Source organism: Oryctolagus cuniculus, chromosome 13 (assembly GCF_051225735.1).
Source record: "Oryctolagus cuniculus isolate XC-2025 breed Fujian yellow rabbit chromosome 13, ASM5122573v1, whole genome shotgun sequence".
Taxonomy (NCBI): domain Eukaryota; kingdom Metazoa; phylum Chordata; class Mammalia; order Lagomorpha; family Leporidae; genus Oryctolagus; species Oryctolagus cuniculus.
Genome location: NC_142879.1, coordinates 52905104 through 52927127, shown reverse-complemented (window position 1 = coordinate 52927127; position 22024 = coordinate 52905104). Strand labels below are relative to the sequence as shown.

The window sequence follows — 22024 nt, the reverse complement described above, 5'->3', positions numbered from 1 at the left end:
ACCTGCTGCCTCCCAGGGTGTACATCCATAGGAAACTGCAATTGGAAGCAGAATCTGGATTCAAACCCAGGAACTCTGCAAGCATTCCAAGTGGTATCTTACCCACTCAGCCCAACACTGCCCACACACTGCCTTCATACATTTCTAGTCTTCTGAAGTTTCTGGTAAGTGAAAGGTATCTTCTTAGCTTCACACACCAGTTACAAAGCTCACGTGTAAGATACCTTAATCTTCTATACTATGATTATAATTATAATAGAATGAACACGTAGATGGCAGTGGCACAATTACATCCTACAAAATTGTGCCTTCTGAAAAGCTGAGTTGCAAAATATACAATTTTGTATACAATAGAATATTGAGGAAATCAAATCTCCACTATCTTAACTACCATTAACTTCCTAGTGCATGTGTAAATCAAACAACATTTTGAATAAATAAAGTATTTCATTATATGATTTGTGAAATGTGTTCAACCCCAAGAATCATTTCACGATCTTCATTTTAATGAATGTAGCAGAGTAGTATCTGGCTTAGTAAGCATTGATAATCTTTATTAACATACTTTACCTTACTGAATACAAAATAAACCATTACAAACTAGAGTCACAATCATCAGGAGCAGATCAAAGCCACTGAGCGAACAGATCAGCTATAAAAAAAAGTTTATTAAAAAAATAGACAACATATGTAAACATATTTTCAGTCACAAGGCTTCATAATACAGCACATCAGGCCCATGCCTTACACCTCTGCAGCGGGAGCACCTCCATTGTAGACTAACAGCAATCAGCTTAATTTATCTTTCTGTGAGCTAACACATCTCTATGAAAATAAATAACCAGATCCTGCTCAGTATACCAGCACACAGAGAAAATCACAAAAGTACAACAGATTGCAATAAAAAATGACTATCTGCAGTAACATGTGAGGCTGATTCCTCATATTGCAATTATCTTTTTCACACAGATTCAATTCTAAATTCATCAAAATGTAGAGTTCACGAAAATCACCCTAAGGGGAGCAAGAACAGAACAGAGAGAGACAAGACAGATGACCACCCCCCACCCCCAGACACACACACAAACGTGAACAAGTACCACACGCGAGAGATGTTTGGGTAGAAGCAATACTGAGGACATAGTCTCTGTGTTTTCTTTCACATATTGATTATACGCACATTTCTTTTACTTTTAGCTGGAAGTTACCTGCCTCCAAATGACTAACCATGAGGCAGCCAACTATGCTTTCAAATACAATAAAATTTTGAGGAAATCAAATCTCCACTATCTTAATTCAGTAACTACTCAAACATGAAACCACATCAGAGGACAATACAGCAAAATGTATTAAGTACCTGAGGTTTTGCTGCAGGAATCCAAAATACAGGATTTTCTTTTTCTTAAGGGCACAGTATACAATGTTAATGGGAGTCTTTGATGGCCTGTCCATCGTTGGCTGGGGCAATCCTGCTAGGGGGCTAAGATGTTTCAAAATGGCCAAATAATATGATTTCTCCTTTTTGTTATTATAAGTGAGATAGTTCATCATATCTGATTTTTTTTTTTTTTTGACAGGCAGAGTGGACAGTGAGAGAGAGAGAGAGACAGAGAGAAAGGTCTTCCTTTTGCTGTTGGTTCACCCTCCAATGGCCACTGATCCGAAGCCAGGAGCCAGGTGCTTCTCCTGGTCTCCCATGGGGTGCAGGGCCCAAGGACTTGGGCCATCCTCCACTGCACTCCCGGGCCACAGCAGAGAGCTGGCCTGGAAGAGGAGCAACCGGGACAGAATCCTGCGCCCCGACCGGGACTAGAACCAGGTGTGCCCGCGCCGCAGGCGGAGGATTAGCCTATTGAGCCACGGCACTGGCCCATATCTGATTTATTTTAAGATTGCTGACACTACAGTTACTCAACAAAACTTAACTAAGGTACAACTTTGAATGATATATCAGTGTTTGAAATGCAGTCAGTGTTTCATCTTATGGAAAAATTTAAATATCTGCCTGTCTTTTGAATAACCATATTCTAGTGACAGAAGAGAAGTACAACAGATCTAACAAAGAAAACCCAAGCAATACCCTAGTAGTCTGTTTGTATCACATAAGCATGATTACAAAAGTGATTCATAAATAATTCTTAAATCATTTAAAATCTTGAGGTGCTATTCAAAGATCGATTTTATAAATTCATTTCTGAAAATCTAGATTTCTTTTCTACCACATCAGCTTATCTTACCAGATGTCTGACAATTATCCATAATTAAATTAAATGTGAAATAACAACAAAATTCTAACAGTTCTGCTGTTTCTTGAGTTGGCAATACTTAAGTATATTTGGGGTTATCAAGTTAGCTATGCATTCAAATAGAGAAAATAAATTCTACTAGAGGATGAAAATGTTTTGTACTTCTGGATACCAAATAATGGCTTCTGATAGAGGAAAACTGCTTTCTACAAGAAAAACCTTTGGATTAGCTGTGTTTATAGGCATACGATATAGTTGTAGCCAAATGTCAAGCACTGATCTTTTAACATCTATTTTGGAGTTCTAATGCATGAAATACATATAAGTTACATTCAGTAAAAATTGCATAAGTTACATTCAGTAAAATTTCCTCAAACAGGGAAATGTTATTGCATAACGTAAGTGGGAATGGGACAAATTTTTATGCATTTATGCCTATGTTTGAATTTAGTGTTTTAAGTAGGATTTGTATCTATTCCAGTCATCAGCTTTTTTAAGTTGACACTTTTATTTACTAATATCTTATTTGTCAAGAAATCCATAGTGATTTCTTGGTGTTCTGTTGCACCAGTAACAGAAAAGAAGAGAAGGGAAAGGAAAGGACATTTTTAAAAAGAGAAGGAAAGATGGAAGGAAGGAGACAGAAATAGCGAGCCTCGTGACAGTTCTATTGCAAACAGAAGAGAACACAAATGAGAGAAAAGCTATGCTACCGTGCTTAAAGTAACTCCACTCAGCACAGTGTTACCTGGATGCACGCTTCTTGTTTTATACTTTTCTGTGTTTCAAGTTACTAGGTAAGAATCCAGTGGAAAAACAACATATATGGCTAGAAGCCATCCAGGACATTGTTTGAGAAGTTGGACTTCCATTACTAATTTAGTAACATGGCCACAGCTTTTGAAAATACAGCAGCATGAGACAATTCAAAGGTAGATACGCTGTTTTCATTTGTTCACTTTAAAAGAAGAAATGCTTGAACAACATAAGGCACTTCACTTAAGACAGAAATTCTTTCTCCAGTTCATAGATGGATGGTCGGTGAGGTTTGCTCTTCATTCTGCACAGAGGCACGGTGCAGTCCCTGCTCTGGCCTTCCACGTCGGCGTCCAGTAAGGAAGGCATGTAACAAGGCACATGGAATTTAGTTCTCTCCTTGGCACCAAGAAAACAGGCGGGGCCCAGTTCTGGAGGGCCCTGTGCAGGCTGAAACGCTGTCCTCTGTGGGGGCGCCTGTGGCACGTCTGAGCGGCTTCTCAGGGAGGCAGGGCGAGGCCGAGGCAGCACAGCAGCTGCTCCGTGTCTCTCAGGCGAGACCTCGCGTGCAGGGTCACCAGGAGGGCCGGGTGAGGAGTGCGGTGGCAGTTCAGAGGCTCTGGGGGCTGAGATAATCACAGCGTTGGCTGGTTGAGAAAGAAAAGGCAGCGTGCAATTAGAGACAATGAACTTAAGAAAAATAATTGTGATGCAAATTCTGTGAGATGACCAAGGTGACCACTTCAGTGAACATCAACAAAAAACGAGACCACAGGGGATGATGGAGGCCTGGGGAGAGATCTGGCAGATAATGGAGCTCTGTCTCTGTCTCTCTCAAATAAAATGCTAATAAATCCAAAAATCTCCAAACCATTTACAATTGTTAGGACACACACACACACACACACACACACACACATATATATATATATTTTAAACATACTGTAAGGTATTCATGGAAATTATATCTGTAAACAGAGCTAACTAATCATTGTCAGTGTTTTATAAAGAGAATATACTTCACTATTTTAAAATCAGTTGGCCTGGATCAAAGAAGGAGGTACCTTTCTCTGAAGGGAGGAGAGAACTTCCACTTTGAATATGGCCGTGTCTAAATAAGATCAGAGTTGGTGAACTCAAGAGGCTTCCACAGCCTTGGCAGCTCATGACAAGAGCTTCAGGTGATTACTGACGTCATAAATAAGAGTGTTAATTGTTAAATCAACAACAGGAGTCACTGTGCACTTGCTCCTCTTGTAGGATCTCTGTCCTTAATGTGTTGTACTATGAGAATTAACGGTAAAACCAGTACTCAAACAGTACTTTATACTTTGTTTATCTGTGTGGGTGCAAACTGTTGAAATCTTCACTTAGTAAATACTAAGTGGATCTTCTGTATATAAAGATAATCGAAAATGAATCTTGATGAAGAATGGGATGGGAGAGGGAGTGGGAGATGGGATGGTTGTGGGTGGGAGGGAGGTTGTGGGGGGAAAAGCCACTATAATCCAAAAGTTGTACTTTCGATATTTATATTTATTAGATAAAAGTTAAAAAAAAATCAGTTGGCCTGGAACAAATTTAAGCCTTTAGAAATGATGTTTAGCATGATTATAGTCCACTTTAGATTATAACTTGAAAAAAATCAATGAAAATACAAAAGTAGTTAGGTTTTTACATGCTATCTCTTTTCTCTTGTCTGTACTGAAGAACTGACTTATTATCATTTCAGCAAATTGCTGTTGGCTTAGGAGAGAAAAAAAAATCTTTTTTATGGGATGACTGTGCTGGGAATGCTCCTAGTGCCATTGTAAATTATCATTGCTCTATTCACTTATAAAAGTCAACTTAAATAAATTATAAAACTTATTTAAAGACAATGAACAATCACCTGAAAAATAGCATGTCCAAATACAGTATTTAAAGAGTTAGCAGGAAAGATGAAGAGAATGAAGGCAGTTTCAGTTTTAACACAGTTTTATAATCAACCCTAGAAAGGCATTTTACAATTCACAAAGCATTTTTTGTATGCTTCACCTCATTTAATTTTCATAACAGATATACAAGGGCATGGTAATGATCTTCACATACAGGAGAAATAATAGTCAACCCCTACACAGCACTTACTGTGCCATTTGATTTTACCACATTCTAAGAGCAATAAAGATTAAATAAGTGTATTATTATCATTCCTATTTTGTAGATGAAGAAACTAGGCACATAATGTTATGTGATTAGCTTGTTTGTCAAAGATCAGTTGGTTGTGGCTGTGTGGATTAATTACTGGGGTCTCTAGTCTGCTCCATTGGTTGATATGTCTATTCTTGTGCCAGTATCAGGCTGTTTTGATTATAACTGCCCTGTAATATGTTGTGAAATCAGGTATTATGATGCCTCTAGTTTTATTTTTATTGTTTATAACACTTTAGCTATTCAGGACCTCTTGTGATTCCATATGAATTTTAGGATCATTTTTTCCAGATCTGAGAAGACCAATTTTCAGTATTTTGATTGGGATCACACTGAATCTGTAAATTATTTTGTGAGTATGGATATTTTGATATTAATTCTTCCAATCCAAGAACATGAAAATTTCTCCAATTTTTTGTGTGTCTTCTTCTATTTCTTTCCTTAATGTTTTGTAATTTTCATTGTAGAGGTTTTTTACATCCTTGGTTAAATTTAGCCCAAGGTATTTAAATTGTTTTTGTAGCTATTGTGAATTATACTGATCTTACAAGTTCTTTCTCAGCCATGGTATTGTTTGTATATACAAATACTACTGATTTTTGTGTGTGAATTTTATATCCTGTCACCTTACCAAACTCTCTTGTGAATTCCAATAATTTCTTAGTGGAATCTTTTGGTTCCCCTATGAACAGGATCATATCATCTGCAAAAAGGGATAATCTGATTTTCCTCCTTTCCCATTTGTATTCCTTTGACTTCTTTTTCTTGTTTAATGGCTCTGGTTAAAAAACTTCCAGAACTATACTGAATAGGAATGGTGAGTGTGGGCATCTTTGTTTGGTTCCGGATCTTAGTGGAAATGCTTCCAGCTTTTCCCTATTTAATATGATGTTGTCTCTGGGTTTGTTATCTTGCCTTGATTGTGTTGAGGTGTGTTCCTTCTATATCCAATTTGCTTAAGGTTTTTACATGAAAGGATGTTGTATTTTATCAAATGCTTTCCCTGAATCTATTGGTTTTTACTCAGATAGTTTTTACTCTTCAGTTTGTCAATGTGGTATATCACATTTATTGATCTGCATACCAGGGATAAATGGGCCACAGAAAATCTGAATCCAGATAGCTTCTATACTACAAACCATGATACTGTGATGTCCTTTAATAAAGGTATTCAAACAAGGAAGTATGTCACATAAATTTCCCAGGACCACAAACTTAATTAAGTGGTACATTTAGAGCCTGAACCTTAGTCTAATGACTCCAAATCACATATTCTTCCCAAGCAGGCACAGAGCCTCCTTAAAGGTCAGTACGAAAGTGCCAATCAGCCCCAGAAATCTCAAAGGTAAGTAACACTATAGTACATCACAGTATAATGAAATAAAAAATATTTATCAAATTTAGGAATGGAGAGAACACAGCTCTAAAGAAGAGAAAGGGACCATGAGAAAGGAACCATGATATAGTATACTAAGTATAGATCCCAAGTATAAATCCTAATTTCGAATTGTGTGATCTTAGATAAGTCTAATTTTCCATGAACTTTAATTTCATTGCTGCTGAATTGGGGTGGTGTGTATAATACAGTTGCCCTAAACAGTAAGAGGAACAATTTCTGTCAAAGTGCTTTATTGTCTATGAAGTGCTATGGAAACACCAGAGGTTGCTGAGCCCCTCTTGTTTAATGGAGCAGAAAAATCTACTAGGAAGTACGATTTTTCCTTTGGAGCTTCACATCTGGATACACAACTGATGGAACTGTCTACAGCATTACCCACCAATAAGGTATCTCCTGCTGTCATGGGCTGAACCATGTCTCCATAAAATTCGTATGTTGTAGCCCTGACCCGCAGCACCGCAGAATGCAACTATATTTAGAGACAGGTTCTTTATGAAGGTGACTAAGGAAAAATGAGGTCATTAGGGTGTCCCTTTATCAAATTTGACTGGTGTCCTTCTATTGGGACAGAGGTACACACAGAAGAGATACCATGTGAAGACCCAGGGAGAGGGCTGCTGTCTGTAAGTCATCACGAAGAGGGGCTTCAGGAAGAACACACCTACTGACACCTTGCCACGGGCCTCCAGTCTTGGGAACTGTGAGACAATGAATGAACCCTCGGCCTGTGGCGCTTTGTTGTGGCGGCCCTAGCAAACACATACACCTGCTGAACTCAATCCTAACACAAACCCTGCAATGAAGTCATGGGGTACAGGAGACATGGTGTCCCAGGGGAGGCTAGAAGGCCAGTTGCAGTTCCAACTAAATGACCTGTCCTTTCTAAAATAGAAGTGGGGAAAGGGGTCAGTTATTCTCCATCTGCACCTTCTACCTTGCCATGCAATACTGAAGTTACAGAAATTCAAATATACTTTTCCCAGACTCCAAACTGTATTTAAATGAAAAGAGAAGAGGAAGGTAAAATTCAAATCCAATGTGAACAGTAAAAACAAATGATTAAATGCAACCACTGGGAAAAAATAAACCATATCCATACTATTTCACATCCTAGGCTCTACAATGATGCTTGATGCTTTTATCTTATTAATACAACTTACTCAGGGTGTGCAGTGGGTTCCCCTCAGACCTAGTCCTCCTGTGACACGAGGCTCTGTCTTTTGAAGAAGCAAAATAAGGCACATTCCCACGCGTCTGCCCCAAAACAGGAGGAGGCAGGGTTTTCAACACACTCCGATCAGTCTCGAGGGTTGGCGTGGGGGTTGGCTCATGGCTACTTTCAGAAACAGCAGGACAAAGACCTGGAGTGTGTATCTTGGAGTCACACCTTGGGGATCTGTCCACGAACAGATCTTCCGCATCAGGCTGCAGCAAGCACTTGGTGGACAGAGAAGACACAGAGAAAAGGCTCGCAGCAGCTGCGGGTGGGAGAGAGGGTGCACTGCTGGGCAGCCTTGGGGGAGGGCTGGCGCTTCTGCGAGACTTGGATGCCCGCTGGAAGAGTCCTTCTCGTTTCTTCTTCTCTTCTTTGGGCAAGAGATCATCAGCAGCTGGTGCTTTACTAAGCTCTCTAATGTCTAGTCCCAGAGCCATGGATGCCAGCAGTGCCGTGCACGCATACAAAGCTGACTCTGTCTTCTTCCTCTGGACGGATCTTCCTAGGCTGTTTGTAGGAGTCACTTGAGGAGAACCCGTGGGAGAGCTCACGGAGGTGCCCTCCTCCCAGCTTTCAGCTTCTACGGGATTCTCTCTCTGACCATCTTTCCAAAGAGGTAGATCTACACAGGCTGGACTGGGTGATTTCATTTGCTTTGGTTTTCTGTGTTCTAATCCATCAGGGGGAAGTTTTGTCTCTTCACAAGCACCTAAATAAAGTATAAGCACACACACTGTAGTACAAGTTTATGGTAAGATTATTTTCACTAGCCTGTGAAACACAGCTAAAACCAAGTAATCAAACACAGGGAGTCCTTTTCAATTCAGCCAAGGTTTGTCAGGAGGACTTTAAGGAACAAGATTCCAGGACTCTACCTCTAGAAACAATCACAGAAACCAAGCTACTGAGACACATGGGTGCTACCCACATCCTACGAAATGTGCCTTCTCCTCATTTCACCTCATTCAGTGTGTCAGGCTCCATTATCTGCAGCTTGCCTTGAGGAAAAGAACTGCTCTGCAGCGTGTCGCCTAGAGCAGCGCCTGGGGACTTGGAGAAAAGCACATTCTTAGCTTACTCCAGTCCAAGGAATCAGAAATTTCAGGGGCAGAGCTCAGCGGTCTGTGTTGTACAGGCCTTTACTGAAGTTTGGGGGCCACTACAATGGATGAGTATTTCCAAAGAGGTTCCGGAATCCTACAGGCACAAATTATAGCTAAAAACTAAACTGATTCCATCACTTTTGTGCTTAGCAATGAATAGATCAAACAATAAAGTCCCCAATCCAAAGGAAGAAAGTCCCCAGTAGAGAGACCCTCCAGTTTTTCCACCATCACATCCCACTATACCTAAAACGCACTCTGGGGGCTGGTGTGCCTGCAAACAAGGCTGGCTCGCGCCTTCGTTGCCTTTTGCACGGGAGGCTCTTTTCCTCCACTCGAAGCCCTTGTGATCTCTAATGATGCTCACCCTCGAGCTCCCTTCTCCTTTAGAGAGCAGAAACCTGAGTGGTGACTGGTAACTGCTTGTAAAACTGAGCACAGCACCAACAATAACCTCAAGAAACTTACTCCATGCTCTGCTAAAACATCTCTACTTTGATCATGGTATCCAAGGGCCACCTCAAATTGTGAAGGGTAAAGACCAAGTTTCTTTGTTAATAGCCATCCTTGAAGTTTTTCAATAATTTCTATTCTTGAACCTTTTAATAGTAGAATATGAAATGAACACTGAATGCTAAAAATAAGTTAATATGAGTCATTTAAAAATTCCAATGTAAAACTCTCCAGTTGGTAGTTTTCCATGGTTACCCTGCTTTCCAGGATTTCCGCATGCCAACAGGTAGCTATATAACCAGAAGCCACACTCTTAACTTCATAGAACTTTCAGGGGCTCTACATGTTCATATTTACTATCTTCTATTCTAAATTCATCTCATTCTATATAAGTATGATACTAATTTTTCTGGTAAAGAAGAAAGTTATAAATTCCCCCAAAACACGTGGCACCTAGTGACTTTCTCCCACAAAGACTCAATGGAAAATAACTTCTGAGCTTATGTAAAGCTGTAAGGAATGCTATCACTCGCTAACCCTGTGCTACTGCAGTGACCACATGAGATTATTTAAGCCAAGCCTCAGAGCACTCAGCTGCTAAGTCCAAATCAAACACAGTCTGCTTCCTGAAGCACATTTACCTGGCTGGTCCACAAACAACGAATCCAAGGGCATGGTGTTCTGATTTTTTATTAAGATAGTTGACCAAGGACTGTGACCATCTGAGAGAGGTCTTATCCTATAAGAGAGAGATGTTTAACTTCATCAAATAAAGGATACACAAATGAGGCTTCAGTAGATGCATGTCAACGCGACTTGCAAGACAATAAACAGAACACAGTTGTACTGTGAGTTTTGAAGAACTAACAAAATACAGATAAGACCTCACAATGAGACAGAAAAAAAAACCAGAGCAAATATTTAACCCCTTATCTGAATAATGATCTAGTACAATAAACTCATCCTTGAAAATTAATATTCATGTATCTGTATTAATATAGTGGCTTTTGAAAGTTAAATCAGCCCAATGTGATGTAACACAAGCACAGCTCTGAATCTGGCACACAAAGGATGCCACCAGACACCCCACACGTACCTTTCTTTGCAATCAGTTCTTTCTTTCATTTGAATAGAATTTGGTCCCCATGTACAACCTTTCTTCTTGAAATTCCTTTTTACATCCTCAAATTCTTCTTGTCGGAAGCCTGTGTTCCTCCCCCAAGTCTTATTGCTTTCATCTGAAGTCACTAAACAGAGCACCATCATTAGCTATTAGCAGCTTTGTTAAAAATGTTAAATGAATCAAATCAGCTGTGAAACTACTTGGCCCAAAACATGAAAACAATGAAGGTGCACTATTTTGTTTACCCTATTACAAATTTCTTTCTCTAATCATAAAAATAGCAAAAGCAGCAGAATAAATTAACAGAAAAGATACAAATTTGAGGTAAATTGGCAGCAGAGAATGAATGACTTAGCTAATAATATTCTCAGACAGTTAAGATTTCATTTTACTTGGAAAAAAGAAACATTTAACTTAAAATGAATTTAGTACCCTACTTTTTAAACCAAATCGAAGTGCTGATGACATGGGTATTTTAAAATTATAATTCATGCCAATTTTTATTAGTCATCACCAGTTTGCTTACTCATCCCCACAGACTGGCTACAGCTGCCTTCTGCAATCGGAAAACAGACAGGTGTTTGGCACAGTGCTTAAGATGCCTCTTGGGATGCCCTCATCCCATATCGGAGGGCCTGGGATCAGTTTGGGCTGAAAAAACAATCAGCTGATTTCAGCTTCCTGCTAATGCACACTCTGAGGGCTACAGGTGACCCAACTCAGGTGGTTGGGTCCCTGCCACCTATGTGGAAGACTCACATTAGGTTCCTAGCTCCTGGCTTCAGCCTGGCCCAGCCCTACTTGATGTAGGAATATGGAGAATGAACCAAGAGATGGGAGATCTCTCTCCATCTCTCTCTCAAAAAAAGTTTGAAAAATATTGAATAGTTTCCTGAGTCTTGCCTTTTTTCACCACTTCATAGAGAGTTTTAAATACATATATAATATCCATATTTCACTGACACACTTAAATGCTTTAAGTACTCTTACAATTGATTTGGAAATCTCTAGAAAAAAAATTGCCATTACTATAAACTTAGGAAAATAATTCTGAACATGCTAGATGGTCTAAAATAGTTTGAAACAATTTTATGTATACACAGGGGAATATTCTGTGATCATGAAAAATGGCCTATAGATAAAATGACAATGTGTATATTATGTATGTTACATATAACACATTTTCATTCACAATTTTGTTTAGACATGAGTGTATATAAACACAAGGGAGAAGTTATTACACACATCAAACTTTTATTGAAGTATTTACTTTTCAGGGACATGATTCTTTATGTAAAGAGAGAAATTTATTTTCATGGTATTTTTTTTTAATTGTGGCATCAGGGAAGGTATTGGGTATAGCAGTTCAGATGCCAGTTGGGGGTGCTTTGCATCCCATTTCAGAATGCCTGAGCTTGCCACTTCTAATTCCAACTTCTAGCCAATGAGAACTCTGAGAGGTAGCAGATGATGGCTCAATATTTGGGCCCCTGCTACCAATGTAGAAGACCCAGACTGAATTCTTGGCTACTGACTTTGGTTTGGCCCAGCTCTGGCTGTTGTACGTATCTCAGAAGTAAATTAGCAGATGGAAGATCTGTCTCTGTCTTTATCTACCTACCTTTCAAATAAATAAATAAAAACAAATTATTGGAGTCATCAAGAGAGATGTCTTATTTCTTCTCCCAATATTTTCCAAACTTTAATGTATATATAGATGTAAGAATGTGTGTGTGTATATATATGCAGAAAGAGAGAGGAGAGACATATGTAGATGCATGTGTATGAGTGTGCCAATTTTGAGTAAGTTGTGCACTCTTTATTAATAGAGTCTTATGTAGAATTAGAGAAACGTCTCATTTCATTCAAATGAGACACACAGGGGAGAGCAGGGCAGGAAAGGTTTAGGAAGAGGGATTCTCAGCCCTGAGTTACTCAGTTACACAGCTTACCTGAGTCAGAACAGCCTCTCGCCTCTAGTTTCCACATCCTCCTCCTCCCTTCCCACTTCCCCCTCTCTTTCTAGATTTGCTCTTCTGTTTTCTCTTTGTCTCAATATTTATTGAGTGTTTACTGTCCTAAGAAGCTGGAAGAGGTATGGTGAAGGGTGCACAATTTAGAGACTACATCTGAATCTAGCTTCACAGCTATCAACTGAGTATACCCCAGTGTCTCACTTGGCGAGCACAAGAGTGTCTAGTGGATGAGCTGTCTTGAGAATCAAATGGATTTGCAGGTGGAATCAGTTCAGAAGAGAGCCCACAGCACAGCAGGTGCTGTGGGATGTTAACTGTTACTACAACTGTGCCAGGTGCCAGGACGGACACGAGGTCTTTGCCTGTATAGAGCTCTTGGTTTACTGTTCCCACCTCTCCCTGTCATGGACTTGTCATCATCAACTCCAGTTAGTTAGCACAGTTGTCTTGGTGTGTGTCAGTTGTGTAGCCTGAGGAGTAGAATGGGGTAGGGGAGGGGCAGGTTACTGAAGTTTACACCTTGTACCACCTTTTTAGAAAAATACATACTCTAGGTTTAACCATTTACCATGATATTCTGTTATTGGGAAACATGTCATAATGTACAATGGCAGCAGGATGGTGAAACAGCAGGAAGCTATGTGACTGACTTTCCTGACATTTGAATTCATCCAATAACAGGGAAAAAATGTGCTTTTGCTCTTAAGAACTTCAGCCACCATGAGACAATGCCCTAAAAAGTTGCAATTCTCAGGGGATCAGTGAATTCTACCAACTCCTACACTCAAAGGGAAGCGTGCCCTATATATATATATATCACATGACAACATCAGTTATTAGGGTCAACTAGAGGTAACTATAGGAAGGAAAAATAGTGGGAAAACAGGTATTCTGTGTGAGTATCAGATGGTGTTCTCTTTAGCACACAATGATCCTTTTCGCATGGTGGGGAGATATTCCCTTTTTAATCCAAGTCTTGCTTACACTGTATGGCCCATTTCTTTGGTATTTTTTAATAAATTTTGGGGTAATCTCTCTTTTGTTCAATTTTACTGAAATGATTCCATATCTCTCAATACATAAAACTGCCCTCCAGTTTCAGAGGGACTTCTGCTGCTTCTGATGCTTTCACAATCAATTACTCTTTTTTTTTTTTTTATTTGACAAGTAAAGTTAGAGAGAGAGAGAGAGAGAGAGAGAGGTCTTCCTTCCATTGGTTCACTCCCCAAATGATTGCTACAGCCAGCGCTGCACCAATCCAAAGCCAGGAGCCAGGTGCTTCTTCGTGGTCTCCCATGTGGGTGCAGGAGCCCAAACACTTGGGCCATCCTCCACAGCCCTCCCCAGGCTACAGCAGAGAGCTGGACTGGAAGAGGAGCAACCGGGACTAGAACCCGGTGCCCATATGGGATGCCAGCACCACAGGCGGAGGATTAACCAAGTGAGCCACGGCACCAGGCCCCACAATCAATTATTCATACTCCAGGTTATTCCTGTGGGTCAGTGTGCCAGATGATATCAACAACTGTCCATCAGAAATGAAGTCCATCGCCCCAGCTGGATGTGCACATAAATGCACACTGAAGCACCTAAAAGAGGCCACGTTTTCACAATGAATATATGCTGACACTATAGCAGGCAGGCCATGGTGACAGACCATAAGGCCACAAGGACTTCAGAGCCACTGCAGTAAAAATGACGATAACAGTGGTTCAGCTCCCAGAGAGGTTCTGAGTGCTGTCAGTGCTTGATCCGAACATGGAGCCTTGCAACACCACTATCCTCCCCGGTTCACAGAAACAGTCTGAGACGTGATGAGGTTAAGGAACTTGCCCAGGTCACAGGGGTGGGACCAGATTGGGACTCAATCCAAGAGTAGCTCTAGCATTCACGGTCAACTGTCAGGCTGTCCTGAACCTGCACGCCCAGTGGCCAGGATCACACGGGCATGAGCAGGAGTCGGTTTGGCAGTACCTGGGGCCACAATGAAGATGACCATGATGAGGGCTAGAGAACATGAATCCAGTGTTCCTGCACAGGAAGCTGGTCCTGTTTGGACAGTCTATTACTTCCGACAGTCTATTACTTCGGAGAACGGACACAGATGATGTTCCTCACTAACCAGGCTCACTTCCATGCTACAGCGTTGGGATTTACTTGATATCCCACAAGCAAATCTTAGCCTGCCCAACCCCACTCCCCATTTCCATAAGGTGGGATTCCCAAGGACAGCTCCTGAAGACACAGGGAAGAGGGATTGAGGGCAGAGAAACTGTTCAGCGAGGGCGAACCATTCACTCCTGCTCTGCCAGAGCTGGAGGACCAGCTGCAACGCCCTTGCTCACTCCTTTAACTAACCCTTACCCTGCCTGGGCAAAGGCAAGGTACAAAGCATGGCTTATGAAAAATGCACTCTCAGGATGACAAATCAGTTGTAACGGCATGATAGTACTGTGAGTTCTAAGACTACACCCTCTTTAGATCCCAGTTTTCTGTCACTACGAGGAGACTGCTGTCAGGAGCTTGCCAAAAAGTAAAAGAGAAATCTCTCAGCTGGTGCCAAGGTTTTCATCTCCAAAAGAAAAAATAAATGAAATTCAGTGTGAGCCCCTTTAGAGGAAATATTCTTTGGGAATTTTTTTACCCAAATAAGGATGACAAAGAGCAGAAATTAAGTTTGGTGGAGGAAGGCCAGGCTCTTAATATATGATGAACATAATGGGGGCTCATCACCACATGGCTTACAGACCTACACAGGGATTCATCACTGTCTCTTTCTGCTCTATTGTGGGGTTTAGTTGGACTCACCTTTGAAAAAATCACTACGTTTATTTCATCTCACACTAAACCCTAATTCAGTGTCTAAATGATTGCTGCCAGGAAATTTAGTGGTATGCCTTGTTTCCTCTGGACTGTACATTCTTTCTACACCCAAAATGCTGCACGGCATTTTGAAATATTACGTTGCTCAAACCTAAAGCAGATTAAAGTTTACACCTCTAAGAACTAACTAAATTGTCCTCACAAAACAAGAAAAGCCATGGAAGTATTCCTAAATACCCAAGTCCATTTTTCAAAATATCTGTAAATATGCAACTTCTGCTACAGTTAGCTCAGGTTAATTTTATATGCAAGTGTTTAAAAAAAAAGTCTTAAGTTGTGGCAAATCACTCTTCAATCGAGGTATCCTGTCATATCACCAACTGTGCAGGATCTGAAAAATCTGAGCTGTTCTGAGTGTAAGAAAATGAGACAAAGGGAGATAACAGCAAAGTTTGTTGATAGCACCTAGTAAATGTTACATGCTTACTTACAACCTGATACAAAAACACATCTGCTTCATTGGAATCCAAGGCAAGAAACTGAAGTGAACTCAAAAACCCTAAGTGGTGGTGGTGACAGCTTACACTGGATAGCCCGGAGCCGGGGCAGCATCGTGGGGCTGCTGGGTGGACTGGAACCGCTGCTGTTCAAACTCCTCCGTTTGTCCAGGTTGGGAGAGGCCTGCACTGTTATCTTATGTTGGAAATCTGTTGGATATGAAAAAAGGTAAGAATTGATATTCCATTGTCTTAAGTTAGTCCATGTTCTTTTTTTTTTTTTTTTTTTTTTTTTTTTTTTTTTTTTTTTTTGACAGGCAGAGTTAGACAGTGAGAGAGAGTCAGAGAGAAACGTCTTCCTTTTTCCATTGGTTCACCCCACCAAGTGGCTGCTATGGCTGGTGTGTTGCCGCTGGCGCGCTGCACCGATCTGAAGCCAGGAGCCAGGTGCTTCCTCCTGGTCTCCCATGCGGGTGCAAGGCCCAAGGACCTGGGCCATCCTCCACTGCACTGCTGGGCCACAGCAGAGAGCTGGCCTGAAAGAGGAGCAACTGGGACAGAATCCGGAGCCCCGACCAGGACTAGAACTCGGGGTGCCGGTGCCGCAGGCGGAGGATTAGCCAAGTGAGCCACGGCACCGGCCCTCCATGTTCTTTACATAGAGCAATAAAAACAAAAATGGCCAGATAGCAACTATGACATGTATTTCAGAATCTGTTTCTTATGTTAGTTTCTTATCTTTAATTCAGGGTTCAAGTCACTAAACAATTCAGGGTTTATATCGTAGTTATACATACACAGAAAAATGAATCGTTACTAGGTCTTTGTGGAGCTTCACAATCTTCTAGGAAGAAAGAGGGACCTGCAGTCAGTTTCTCATAGATTTTAAGAAAATGAAAATAAATCCTTTCTTGCTAAATTTCTTAAAGGAAATGATAGATATGCACAAGAGGATAACATACTGGTCTGTGGAAAGTCGAGTGGTGCTTTTTAGTAACAGAGTTGTGTTATGAAAGAAGGTAGACAGAAGGAACAGGCCATCAAGGAGAGAGGCGCCTTTCTCTGAAGGGAGGAAGGAACCTCCACTGTGATACGGCCTTGACTAAGCAAGTTCAGAGTCGGTGAACTCAAGGGGCTTCCATAGCCTAGACAGCTCACGGCAAGAGTCTCGGGTGATTACTGACATCATAAATAAGAGTGCCAATTGTTAAATCAACAACGGGAGTCACTGGGTTCATGCTCCCCACGTAGGATCTCTGTCCTTAATGTGTTCTACTATGAAACTTAAAAAACAACACTACTAGTCGAACAATACCCTATACCTTGTGCGGTTGTGTGAGTGCAGCCTGTTGAAATCCTTGCTCAGTATATACTAAGTTGATCCTCAGTATATGAAGGTAATTGAAAATGAAACTCGAGGAAGGGTGGGATGGGAGAGGGAGTGGGAGAGGGGAGGGCCTCGGGAGGGAGGGAGGTTGGGGGGGAAGCCACAACAATACAAAAGTTGCACTTTGTAAATTCACATTTATTAAATTAAAAAAATAACTATATAACAAACAAAAAAAAAGAAAAAAAGAACTTGATACTTTACCCTTTTATTATTTTTTATGTTCTACTTAAAACTATTAGTTGAACTCTGTAATTAATACACAATTACTCTTAGGTGTTTAATTAATGCTATAATTAGTACTCAAATAGTATTTTACACTTTGTGTTTCTGTGTGGGTGCAAACTGTTGAAATCTTTACTTAATATATGCTAAACTGATCTTCTGTATAAAGATAATTGAAAATTAATCTTGATGTGAATGGAAGAGGAGAGGGAGTGGGAGAGGGGAGTGTTGTGGGTGGGAGGGAAGTTATAGGGGGGGGAAGCTATTGTAATCCATAAGCTGCACTTTGGAAATTTATGTTCATTAAATAAAATAAAATATAAATATTAAAAAAAAAGAAAATAAATCCTGGTTACATTCCTATCAGACCATGGATCTCAAATCAACAAGGAACTGCTCCAAGCCTGTCTCCAGATTTGTTAAATGCAAACAATATTTCACAAGGTTGTTGCAGTGATTAAAACAGAAAATGAGGAGCACGTGTTTAGCCTAGTGATAAGATCCCTGCATTCCACATTGAAAAGCTTGTGTTTGATACCTGTCTCTAGCTCCTGACTTCGGCTTCCTGCCAAGGCAGAACCCTGAGAGGCAACAGTGATGGCGCCGCGGCTCAGTAGGCTAATCCTCCACCTTGCGGCGCCGGCACACCGGGTTCAGCTCTCTGCTGTGGCCCGGGAGTGCACTGGAGGATGGCCCAAGTCCTTGGGCCCTGCACCCCATGGGAGACCAGGAGAAGCACCTGGCTCCTGCCATCGGATAGGCGCGGTGTGCTGGCCGCAGAGCGCCGGCTGCGGCAGCCATTGGAGGGTGAACCAACGGCAAAGGAAGACCTTTCTCTCTGTCTCTCTCTCTCTCACTGTCCACTCTGCCTGTCAAAAAAAAAAAAAAAAAAAAAAAACCACAACAGTGATGGCTAAATTGACTGAGTCCTCAGCACCCATGAGGGAGACTCAGATTATGTTCCCCTCTCTGACTCTGGCCTTGGGCCAGCGCTGGCTGTTGTAGGTATTTGGGGAAGTGAAGTAGAGAATATGAACTTGATTTTCTCCCTCTCAAATAAATAAATAAAAACAGAAAATGTAGAGTAAAAGCCTTTTGTGGACATAGCACTCTACAAATGACAGCTACTATTACGTAACTGTAATATGGGAATACACGGAATAAACAGTAATATATCACTAGAGGGAGGATTAGAGTGCCTGGGAAAACTTTGTAAACTGTTAGGAAAATTATTCAAAACTTGGATGTAGGCCAAAGAAATTATTGGCTGTCCTTTCAGTGCTGGGTGAGAGCCTAACCTTTGATTTTCTATTGACGGGTCTACTTTTACAGCTCATCAGGGACAGAAGTTAACTTCTAGATTTTTGCCTGGTGATGATGCAAATAATTTCTGTCTGATGAAAAACACGATCCCAAAGGTTATGGGCGATTGCCATGCTGAGCAGTAAGCAGGTCTGTATTTCACCCAGCAATCTCACCCTGACACTTCTTCATTCAATTGCCCATAAATACCTAACACCTCAAATTTTCATTTCAACCAGTTTTATCTGGTCTTTCACTAATGAATGAGTTGAATAAAATCTTTGACACGTATTCATTTCACATTTGTAAGAGAGCTATCATTTACCTCTTTGGAAATTATACTTTAAAGAACTTAAATGACCCACCTGGTACTTGAGATGAACAAGAGTGGGAATTTGGGAGGCAAAATCATCTATCTAATTATTCATGCTAGACGTCAGAAAATCTGTCTTCTCCCTGTCCCTAAGTACTCATCAAGCACAAAATATCTCATAAATCTGTGTTATACATTCTTCTTACAGTTACACAAGAGATGTTTGTATTTCAGGTTCCAGAGTTAGCAATCTTGGATTTGAATCTCAGTGCTACTGGTGTGGGACAGGCAGGTCTGCTGAGCTGGAAGTCACCACAAGCCCCCATACGTAATTCTATCCTCTTACTTGTCAATCAAACTGATCCCTATCCCAGCACACATCTGCTTCATCCAGGACCTAAGTGGGGTGGAGGGAAACATCATGGAAATGTGGATATTGAACTTCATGTGGAATTGTGGAAGAGCCATATAGTTTCCAGGTGGTTTCACACCTGTAGAGATACTACCCCCCTCCTCATAAATTAGGTAAACAGCTTGGAGGGGCGCGCTCTCTCTCTCTTCCATCAAAGACCAAGGCTGGAGGTGCTGTGCGGATGCCCCTTCCCTCTCCCACGTCCATCTCTTCTCTTCCAGGTAATCTTCTGGCCCACTGCCTACTCATGACAAGCATTTCTCTGTGTGGAGAAAGCCATGCTTGTGTGTGTGTGCATGTACTCATTTTTTCACCTTTAGAATAAATTTTTATCACTTTGTGTACCTGATATGTGTCTGCACTTAGAATGTTCATCCAGGTACAAGGCAACAGCCTGGAGTAGAAATTAATACACACTATGCTCACATCACTACCACTAACCATCCATGTAAACTCTGTGAAAATAACTTCTTTAAAGTCTCAGTATACTTACAGGCTTTCCAATAGGACAAGTCTCAGCAAATTTAAAAAGACTGAAATCATACCATGTATCTTCTCAGACCATAAAGGAATAAAACTAGAAATCAACAACAAGAACAACAGAACGCTCATAAATACTTAGAAATTAAATAACTTGCTACTGAATGATCAATGGGTCATAGAATAAATGAAAAAAGAAATCAAAAACTTTCTTGAAATAAATGGAAATGAAAATACAACATCAAATCTTGTGGGACACAGCAAAAGCAGTAATAAGAGATAAGCTTATAGCATTAAATGCTTCCATTCAAAAAAGAGAAATGTCTCAAATTAAAGATCTAATGTGCAAGAACAAATCAAACCTCAAATCAGCAAGAGGTGAAAAATAATAAGGATCAGGCCAGAAATAAATAAAATTGAAACATAATAATACCAAAGATAAACAAAACAAAAAGTTGGGTTTTTTTGAGAAGATAAATAAAATAGATAAAACTCTAGCCAGACTGACAAAGAAAAAAAGAAACACTCAAATAAATAAAATTAGAGATGAAAAAGGAGACATTTCAACTGACACCACTGAAATACTAAGGATCATAAGAAAATACTACAAAGACCTATTTGCTAATAAACTGTAAAACCTCAAAGAAATGGATAAATTCCTGGATTAATATAATCTACCACAATTAAATCAAGAAGATACAGATAATCTAAATAGACCCATCACAAGCAATGAGATTGAAGCAATAATCAAAAGCCTTCCAGCAAGGAAAGGCCAGGACTTGATGGCTTTACTACTGAATTCTACAAAACATTCAAAGAGAAAGTAACTACGATAGTCTTCAAACTATTCTAAAATACTAAACAGCAGTCCGGCGCCGCGGCTCACTAGGCTAATCCTCCGCCTAGCGGCGCCGGCACACCGGGTTCTAGTCCCGGTTGGGGCACCGGATTCTGTCCCGGTTGCCCCTCTTCCAGGCCAGCTCTCTGCTGTGGCCAGGGAGTGCAGTGGAGGATGGCCCAGGTGCTTGGGCCCTGCACCCCATGGGAGACCAGGAAAAGCACCTGGCTCCTGGCTCCTGCCATCGGATCAGCACGGTGCGCCGGCCGCAGCACGCCGGCCACGGCGGCCATTGGAGGGTGAACCAACGGCAAAGGAAGACCTTTCTCTTTGTCTCTCTCTCTCACTGTCCACTCTGCCTGTCAAAAAAAATTAAAAAATAAAAAATAAAAAATACTGAACAGCAGGAATCCTACCAAACTCTTTTTATGAAGCCAGCATTACTTTGATACCAAAATCAAAAAAGTCAGGACACGAAAACTACAGACCTTAATGAACATAGATGCAAATATACAAAATACTAGCAAATAGAATTCAAAACCACATCAGAAAGATCATACATCAGAATCAAGTAGGATTTATCCCAGAAATGCAAGGATGGTTCAACATTTGCAAATCAATAAACATTATAAATCACATCAATACACTGAAGAACAGAAAACCATGTGGTCATCTCAATGGATGCAGAAAAAATATTTAATAAGATTCAACACCCTTCATGCTAAAAACCCTCCAAAAATTAGGTATAGAAGGAACATTCCTCAAAAGAAAACAACAGCCAATATCATACTGATGGGGAAAAACTGAAAGCATTTCCCCTGAGATCTGGAACAAGACAAGGATGTCCACTTTCTCCACTCTTATTCAATATAGTACTGGAAGTTTTAGCCAGAGCAGTTAGGGAGGAAAAAGAAATAATGGGCATCAAAATTGACAAAGAAGAAGTAAAATTATCCATGTGTGCAGATGACATGATGTTGTACATGGAAGAACTTAAACACTCCACTAAAAAGCCATTAAATTGATAAACCAATTGAGTAAAGTTGCAGGTTACAAAATAAACATACAAAAAAGTAGCTTTTTGTATGCTAATGATGAACTCAGCTGAAAGAGAAATCATGAAAGAAATCCTATTTACAACAGACACAAAAAATAAAATATTTAGGAATAAATTTAACTAAAGAAATGAAGGATCTCTGCAATAAATATTATCAAACATTGATAAAAGAAATCAAGGGCAAAAGAAAAAAAAGAAAAGATAATCCTTGTTCATGGAATGGAAGAA

The 22024-nt window shown here is 40.5% G+C and overlaps 1 protein-coding gene across 2 annotated transcripts in view; it reads right to left on the bottom strand.

The window, feature by feature from the left end:
• Positions 1-648: 648 nt before the first annotated feature.
• MAP3K21 (mitogen-activated protein kinase kinase kinase 21) overlaps positions 649-22024 on the bottom strand; it is a 76254-nt gene continuing 54878 nt past the window's right edge. For both annotated transcript variants that reach the window (XM_002717355.6, XM_089312280.1), the window contains 5 exons: positions 15870-15992; positions 10460-10610; positions 10005-10102; positions 7752-8516; positions 649-3649 (listed from right to left, as the gene is read on the bottom strand). In XM_002717355.6, coding sequence (XP_002717401.2) covers positions 3246-3649; positions 7752-8516; positions 10005-10102; positions 10460-10610; positions 15870-15992 — 1541 coding nt within the window. In that variant the 3' untranslated portion in view covers positions 649-3245. The remainder of the gene's footprint in view (positions 3650-7751; positions 8517-10004; positions 10103-10459; positions 10611-15869; positions 15993-22024) is intronic.